This window comes from Eucyclogobius newberryi, unplaced genomic scaffold, assembly GCF_026437365.1.
Source record: "Eucyclogobius newberryi isolate DKJ021-1_F unplaced genomic scaffold, fEucNew1.0.hap1 SCAF_22, whole genome shotgun sequence".
In the NCBI taxonomy this organism is placed as follows: Eukaryota; Metazoa; Chordata; class Actinopteri; order Gobiiformes; family Gobiidae; genus Eucyclogobius; species Eucyclogobius newberryi.
Window position 1 is genome coordinate 14,810,803 of NW_027315857.1, and position 9,292 is coordinate 14,820,094.

A 9,292-nucleotide genomic window follows, 5' to 3' on the forward strand; every position below is an offset into this window, starting at 1 on the left:
TATGTCAAGGAGGAGAGGGTTCCAGAGGGAGGGGGCACGTACACAAAAGGCGTGGTCTCCTTTAGTGAGACCGCCAGGGGCCCATCCCCAGAACCAAGGGGCGAGGAGGTCAGATAGATAGCATGGTGCCAGCCCATGAAGACCTTTAAAAGCAAGTAACTACATTTTAAAATCAATTTGAAATGTTATTGGTAACCAGTGCAGAGACTTAAGAGTGGGGGTAATATGTAGTAAGTGACATGTAAGTATCAGTTCTATAACAGAGGCTTCCAGACGAGGCACTGAAGGGACAAATTATTTTCTTCCATCACAGACAAAAGAGACTAGAACTTGTTTTTCAGTTTCAAAGACATTTAACTCCGTCTGAGACACAATTGTGAGCTGTAAAACATCCAGTCGCTGTGAATATAAATGTAATATAAGTATAAATAGAATATAAATATAAATGCAATATAAATGTAAATATAATATAAATGTAATATAAATGTAAATATAATATAAATATAAGTATAAATATTATATAAATATAAATGCAATATAGATATAAATATTAATATAAATATCACATAAATGTAATATCATTCCCTCATGCTGTGGTGCTGGTGTCCTGGTCCTGTTTGGCCCTCATGCTGTGGTGCTGGTGTCCTGGTCCTGTTTGGCCCTCATGCTGTGGTGCTAGTGTTCTGGTCCTGTTTGGCCCTCATGCTGTGGTGTAGGTGTCCTGGTCCTGTTTGGCCCTCATGCTGTGGTGTAGGTGTCCTGGTCCTGTTTGGCCCTCATGCTGTGGTGCTGGTGTTCTGGTCCTGTTTGGTCCAGACTCTGACCCTTCTGACCATGAGCCAGTCCGATTGTCCCGCCGTAACTCGTATTCTCAAACAGGAAGTGCTAAAGTCGTGCCTTTTGTCCAGTTCCTGCGTCTGGAACTGTCCTTTTTCCATTCGTCCCACGGTCACGAAGACTTTACAGCTTCGCTCATCTTTCCCCACGTCCATCACGTCCGTCCCGATCTCCACTTCGGCTGAATGCAGAATTTCTTTCCCGCCGTCTCCGCTCTCGATCAGAATCCCCGTCAGCGCGGCCGGGCGTTTGAGCATGACCGTCAGGTAGTCGCCGGCCGCTGGAGATCGCGCCCAAAAGAAGCTTTCGCCGGGCACCCAGGCCAAGGGCGCCGAGTGCTTCTGATACGGCGACATGTTGGTGAACACGTCCGCCGCCGGGTTGGAATAACCATCCTCGAAATCCTTATCTTTCAGTTTGTTGTACGTTCCTCGGAATGACGAGATGGTCCCCATGTGCTGGAAGAGCGACGGGCGGAAGACGATCGGCTCGATCTGCATCAACAAGTGGCGGAATCGCACCAGCAACCAATCGCACGGCATCTCCTGGTAGAACACGAAGAGGAAGTGGGCCAAGGCAGGCAGATCCACCGCTTTGTAGAGTTTCCCGATGAACCCGAGCGAGGAGAACTCCAGCGTGGCCCACGTGGCCTTCCTGGCGTTCTGGTCTCGGACGTGTCATTGGATCTTGGCGAGGAAGTTCTTGGCGCACGACACGTCGTCCTCGAGCTGGAGGTAGTACTTCCCGAGCGCGGTGCTGAAGTGCACGAGGAACGCGTAATCCACGTTCTGTTTGGACCTGAACGCCACGCGATCGGCCGCGTCGTTGTAGTTCCTCTTCAGGCCTGCAGGGCGACAAGGACAACGGTCAGAAGAAGCGCCAACTTATGCAAATGTACACAGATACCGATATCCAATATTAGGCCATACCGATATTTAGATGTTTAAATTCATCGCAAAGTCCACAAATCTGTTGTATCTGTTTTATCACACACTTTCCATGATTGTGTAAACTTCATTATGCAGTAAAACACATTTTGTAATAAACAAACGTTATTACTTATTGAGAAAATGATGCCAAAATGTAGTTTTGCCCATGAAACTATGGTAATATGTAATAACATAGTAATAACACACGAGGGTCTTCATCCTGAGTTAGTGTTTGTTCTGTAACAATGTATTGTAACTATGTATTTACCATTGTTACATGTTTAGTAACCATCTTATTACCATGTTATTACTGCCTTTACCCATGAGCCACTGCACGTACAGTCAAATGTACAGTTTGGATCTTCAAATGTCCTGTAGTGGTTCTGTGACATGTGATGGCTGTAGAGAGGTTCCAGATTGAAGCTTTAAACACACCTGTGAGTGGAGGGTAGAAGTGCTGCGGCGCGCGGATGACCAGCAGCTGACCGCGCTCCAGCTGCGACACAAAGGACTTTTGGATTTCCTCCGTTACGAATCGTCTCCAGCGCTCGTCGAAGTCTGCGACGAGAACCACAACCACCATCTGCGCCCGCTCCTCCGACGACGACTGCGAGAAGATGGACTCCAGCGTGGACTTCAGGTACCAGTCCTTCTTCCTCTGGACCGACGAAATGCCAACGGCCAGGAACTCTGAGGGTCAAGAAGTCCTGGATTAGTCCTGGTTTAGTCATGGTTTAGTCCTGGTTTAGTCCTGGTTTAGTCCTGGTTTAGACCTGGTTTAGACCTGGTTTAGTCCTGGTTCAGTCCTGGTTCAGTCCTGGTTTAGACGTGGTTTAGACCTGGTTTAGTCCTGGTTTAGACCTGGTTTAGTCCTGGTTTAGTCCTGGTTTAGGCCTGGTTTAGACGTGGTTTAGACGTGGTTTAGTCCTGGTTTAGACCTGGTTTAGTCCTGGTTTAGCCCTGGTTTAGACCTGGTTTAGTCCTGGTTTAGTCCTGGTTTAGACCTGGTTTGGACCTGGTTTAGTCCTGGTTTAGTCCTGGTTTAGTCCTGATGCAGACTTTGACATTCATTGATGAATCAAGTATTAAAATGAAATGTATATTATGTATATAATATATACAGTATATGATACATATCATATACTGTATATGTTATATCTAAATATATTAATATGTATAAAAGGCATTGTGCATACACTGTAAATGTGAGATTAAAGCCGTATAGTGCAGTTTTCTGGTGTGTGTGTGCACATGTGCAGGTGTCTGTGCCACTCACTCTGGTGGGTGAGCACATGTGCAGGTGTCTGTGCCACTCACTCTGGTGGGTGAGCACATGTGCAGGTGTCTGTGCCACTCACTCTGGTGGGTGAGCACATGTGCAGGTGTCTGTGCCACTCACTCTGGTGGGTGTGCACATGTGCAGGTGTCTGTGCCACTCACTCTGGTGGGCAGGCTCGGTCCCTGCCAGCAGCTGGTACGACACATTCAGGGGCAGAAACCCGCTCCACTCGCAGTTTACCCAGGAGCAGCTGCGAGGGCCCCTGGGGCTTCAGCGCCGGACAGTCCTGGAACAAACACACTTGAGTTCATCCTGCAACAGCCAGCGTTTTCACCTACCCCCTAGCCCCGCCCACTTCCCTGTACAGCATTGAACCCACAGCTAAAGCTAGCTTCTCCGTGTGATTGACAGGTACATGAGCCAATCAGGGACTCATATGGACAGATGTTTAAGTACTCACGGTGTAGGACACATGTTTAAGTACTCACGGTGTAGGACACATGTTTAAGTACTCATGGTGTAGGAAACATGTTTAAGTACTCACGTGTAGGACAGATGTTTAAGTACTCACGTGTAGGACAGATGTTTAAGTACTCACAGTGTAGGACAGATGTTTAAGTACTCGCGGTGTAAGACACGTGTTTAAGTACTCACGGTGTAGGACACGTGTTTAAGTACTCACAGTGTAGGACACATGTTTAAGTACTCACGTGAAGGACAGATGTTTAAGTACTCACAGTGTAGGACACACGTTTAGGTACTCACAGTGTAGGACAGATGTTTAAGTACTCGCGGTGTAAGACACGTGTTTAAGTACTCACGGTGTAGGACACGTGTTTAAGTACTCACAGTGTAGGACACATGTTTAAGTACTCACGTGAAGGACACATGTTTAAGTACTCACAGTGTAGGACACATGTTTAAGTACTCACGGTGTAGGATACATGTTTAAGTACTCACGGTGTAGGACACATGTTAAGTACTCACGGTGTAGGACACGTGTTTAAGTACTCACGGTGTAGAACACATGTTTAGGTACTCACGGTGTAGGACACGTGTTTTAGTACTCACGGTGTAGGACACGTGTTTAAGTACTCACGGTGTAGGACACATGTTTAGGTACTCACGGTGTAGGACACGTGTTTTAGTACTCACGGTGTAGGACACGTGTTTAAGTACTCACGGTGTAGGACAGATGTTTAAGTACTCACGGTGTAGGACAGATGTTTAAGTACTCACGGTGTAGGACACATGTTTAAGTACTCACGGTGTAGGACACATGTTTAAGTACTCACGGTGTAGGACACGTGTTTAAGTACTCACGGTGTAGGACACATGTTTAAGTACTCACAGTGTAGGACACATGTTTAAGTACTCACGGTGTAGGACACATGTTTAAGTACTCACAGTGTAGGACACATGTTTAAGTACTCACGTGAAGGACAGATGTTTAAGTACTCACAGTGTAGGACACATGTTTAAGTACTCACGGTGTAGGACACGTGTTTAAGTGCTCACGGTGTAGGACACATGTTTAAGTACTCACGGTGTAGGACACATGTTAAGTACTCACGGTGTAGGACACGTGTTTAAGTACTCACGGTGTAGAACACATGTTTAAGTACTCACGGTGTAGGACACATGTTTAGGTACTCACGGTGTAGGACACGTGTTTTAGTACTCACGGTGTAGGACACGTGTTTAAGTACTCACGGTGTAGGACAGATGTTTAAGTACTCACGGTGTAGGACAGATGTTTAAGTACTCACGGTGTAGGACACATGTTTAAGTACTCACGGTGTAGGACACATGTTTAAGTACTCACGGTGTAGGACACGTGTTTAAGTACTCACGGTGTAGGACACATGTTTAAGTACTCACAGTGTAGGACACATGTTTAAGTACTCACGGTGTAAAGATAAGATAAGATAAGATATTCCTTTATTGTCCCACATGGGGAAATTTCATTGGTGCAACACAGGTAGATACAGAGGTAGATACAGAAGAACAGATCACTTATAGGAAGTCTGAAAAACACTTTCAGTAGAAGATCTTCTATAAATAAATAAAAACTCCCATAGACAAATAAATACATAAATACCATTGCATGTGATCCCGACAGTAATTGCACATGGATATGTGTCACGACAGCACATAGATTGCACATGAATTTCACAGTAATTGCACATGAATTGCACATGAATTCCAACAGCAATTGCACATACGACAGAATTGCACATCAGTATTAGGTTAGGTCAGTATTGCGACGGGATAACGTGACGATCTCCGGGTAAGACGACAGTTCTCCGCAGTAGGACACATGTTTAAGTACTCACGGTGTAGGACACGTGTTTAAGTACTCACGGTGTAGGACACATGTTTAAGTACTCACGGTGTAGGACACATGTTTAAGTACTCACAGTGTAGGACACATGTTTAAGTACTCACGGTGTAGGACACATGTTTAAGTACTCACGGTGTAGGACACATGTTTAAGTACTCACAGTGTAGGACACATGTTTAAGTACTCACGGTGTAGGACACATGTTTAAGTACTCACAGTGTAGGACACATGTTTAAGTACTCACGGTGTAGGACACATGTTTAAGTACTCACGGTGTAGGACACATGTTTAAGTACTCACAGTGTAGGACACATGTTTAAGTACTCACGGTGTAGGACAGATGTGACGCGATCCACACGACGAGCATCAAACCCGCCAGAGCCAGAGTCCTTTTCTTCCACAAACAAGGCATTTCCCGAGGACAAACTCACATTTAGACCGAGGAAACGTTCAGAAGTCAAACCGGATTCAAAACAACTTTTCTGTTCCGTTTTGTTGCTTCTGGAGTCCGAACGCAGACCTGAGCAGGGAGAAAGAGATAGAGAGCCTCGGTGACCCGGGACTTTTTATTGATGTTCAGGCGTTAAAAATACCCGAGTTGTGGCAGAAAGAATAAAGTCTAAAGAATTGTAAAGAATAAAGTCTAAAGAACAAAGTCAAAAGAATTAAGTCTAAAGAATAATAATTCTAATGCTAATGCTAAGACGAGAGGAAATGTCCCATCAAAATAAAAGCGGAAGAGAAGGAAGTGAAGGCATTCATTGCGCCTCTGCTGGCCAATTGTGAAAATACACAATATCTGCAATACACTTTTTTCATGGCGTCTCGAGGAGAATATAATCCATGAGTTTCAAACAAATCAGACAATGTTGAGTTTTTCACACAATGGGTAGGGAGCGCTATAGAGTAAATTTGTTTCATGGTATTGAATTATTTCCAATCAGACCATAAAAACGCATTAGTGAGTGAAATATGAGCTCTGCAGATCAATTCCAATAGGCGTGACTTGTCCTTAAAGAAAAAGGAAATTAAGTATTTTTTGAGGGCGTGTTACGCAGAGACCGTAAAGAATATCAACATTCTTTTGAATATTTATTCAATTTCAATGTCTTTAGATGCAATTTGTTGTTTTGAGCTCGATCGGACAAAAAACCTACGTTACGTAAACCTAAGTACGATTTTGAAAAAAAAAAAGTCTAACGTGGCGGTGCCACTTTGATTCAACATGGCTGACTTCCTGTTTATCATTGAGCGATGCTGCCAGGTGCGTTTTACTCATCAAAGGTCAGAGGTCAAAGGTCGCTCTATCACTGTCCCAAGTCTCATGTGCCTAGGCCAAAGATTAAGAGTTTCATGTTTTTTCTTGTTTGAACTAGTCGGCACTGTTGTGACGGGCGTTCTCACAACCTCCATTTTATTGGAGTTCGGGCCGAGCCGATCGCGTCTATTTCCCAATGTGTGACCTATGACCCCATCTGTGACCTATGTCCCCATGTGTGACCTATGTCCCCATGTGTGACCTATGACCCCATGTGTGACCTATGTCCCCATGTGTGACCTATGACCCCATGTGTGACATTCATCAACGTTAGGGGGTCAAAAATGCCCGAGTTGTGGCAAAATGACCATGCAAGAACTATAATAATAATAAGAACCATGGCAAGAACAAAGACTCGTTCCATTCCATAGAATGGAACGAGTCAATAACTTCTGTACGTCTAGGAGGAGATAAGTACTATTTAATTTCAGAAATGACAGATACCACACGGTTTATCTGACTTCTAAGATTTTAGAAAAAGAACACACAGTTATGAAGCGGTCACAGACAATGGTCGGACTGTGGAGCTGGTGACCCAGTATAAGTACCATCATTACAATCATCATCAAGTACAATCATCATTGACTCTGGTCTTAACTTTGATGCCAACTGTGTGGCAGTGTGCAAGAAGAGACACAAGAAGAGACACAAGAAGAGACACAAGAAGAGACACGAGAAGAGACACAAGAAGAGACACAAGAGACACAAGAAGAGACACAAGAAGAGACACAAGAAGAGACACAAGAAGAGACACAAGAAGAGACACAAGAAGAGACACAAGAAGAGACACCAGCTCGTGCACCGCCTCAGGAGACTGTGGACACGACTTTTATGTCTTTGTTTTATTCTGCTTTTATTGAGTCCATCTTGGCTTTCTTTGTGTCATTTTGATTTGTAAATGTGTCAGTGAAGAACAAATATGCACTTTCTCAGATTGTGAAATGAGCGGACAAGCTGATTGGAGGCCACAACGATACAAGGCGTTTATATTCACCAGCAGCTGCAGAGAAGCTCCAGTGTCTTGCAGGGCCGGAGCGCTCTATTTCAGGAGCCGCGCCCTGAACGCTCTGTTTCAGGAGCCGCGCCCTGAACGCTCTGTTTCAGGAGCCGCGCCCTGAACGCTCTGTTTCAGGAGCCGCCCCCTGAACTCTCTGTTTCAGGAGCCGCCCCCCTGAACGCCCTGTTTCAAGAGCCGCCCCCTGAAGGTCTGTTTCAGGAGCCGCCCCCTGAACGCCCTGTTTCAGGAGCCACGCCCTGAACGCTCTGTTTCAGGAGACGCCCCCCTGAACGCTCTGTTTCAGGAGCCCCGCCCCGAACGCCCCGTTTCAGGAGCCGCGCCCCAAACGCTCTGATTCGGGAGCCGTCCCCTGAACGCTCTGTTTCAGGAGCCGTCCCCTGAACGCTCTGTTTCAGGAGCCGCCCACTGAAACACTCTGTTTCAGGAGCCGCGCCCCGAACGCCCCGTTTCAGGAGCCGCGCCCCGAACGCTCTGATTCGGGAGCCGCCCCCTGAACGCTCTGTTTCAGGAGCCGCCCCCCTGAACGCCCTATTTCAAGAGCCGCCCCCTGAAGGTCTGTTTCAGGAGCCGCCCCCTGAACGCCCTGTTTCAGGAGCCACGCCCCGAACGCTCTGATTCGGGAGCCGTCCCCTGAACGCTCTGTTTCAGGAGCCGTCCCCTGAACGCTCTGTTTCAGGAGCCGCCCACTGAAAGCTCTGTATCAGGAGCCGCCCCCCGAACGCTCTGTTTCAGGAGCCGCCCCCCGAACGCCCTGTTTCAGGAGCCGCGCCCTGAACGCTCTGTTTCAGGAGCCGCCCCCCGAACGCCCTGTTTCAGGAGCCGCCCCCCTGAACGCCCTGTTTCAAGAGCCGCCCCCTGAACGCTCTGTTCAGGAGCCGCCCACTGAATGCCCTGTTTCAGGAGCCACGCCCTGAACGCCCTGTTTCAGGAGACGCCCCCTGAACGCTCTGTTTCAGGAGCCGCCCCCCGAACGCTCTGTTTCAGGAGACGCCCCCTGAACGCTCTGTTTCAGGAGACGCCCCCTGAACGCTCTGTTTCAGGAGCCGCCCCCTGAACCATCCATTATCCATTATGACTGTGTTTTTTATACTGTGTGCTTGTACGTTTGATCTCTCTTAATCATTGCAAACCAATTTACCCAACGGTACAAATAAAGACACCTAAGATTGAAATCAAAGAGCACATCAAGATTTCTGGCAGTAGGTTTGATACCGACCCAATTTCCATGGCGATCAAGGACAATGTCATGGTCGATGGCATCAAAAGCAGCACTAAGATAAAGAAGAATTAAAACACAAAGCGTTTCACGGGTCCAGAGCCTCGATGTTACAGCCTCAGATCATAATATGGATGGAAAATATCTTCTTTAGTAAAAGCATTTAGATGGAATAAAGACAAGCTGTTTGATTTGAATGTTATTTACTCATCACACCTGGAAAAGCTTTCAAAAGATGTCGTGTGATGTATTTTTATGACTTGTGCTCAACCACTGGGACGTCCCAATAGGAGATTGCACTAATTTGACTGAAAGAACGAGGGAAACAAACATAAACCGTCTCCCAGGCTT

The 9,292-nt window shown here is 46.5% G+C and overlaps 1 protein-coding gene across 1 annotated transcript; it reads right to left on the minus strand.

The window, feature by feature from the left end:
• Positions 1–796: 796 nt before the first annotated feature.
• On the minus strand, positions 797–8,973 carry LOC140372165 (alpha-1,3-mannosyl-glycoprotein 4-beta-N-acetylglucosaminyltransferase C-like). The gene is made up of 4 exons (XM_072459446.1): positions 8,942–8,973; positions 3,207–3,313; positions 2,202–2,456; positions 797–1,681 (listed from the first exon to the last, which is right to left on the minus strand). The coding sequence occupies exons 1-4, from the start codon at positions 8,971–8,973 to the stop codon at positions 1,515–1,517; spliced, it is 561 nt and encodes a 186-aa protein (XP_072315547.1). The 3' UTR covers positions 797–1,514.
• Positions 8,974–9,292: the final 319 nt, after the last annotated feature.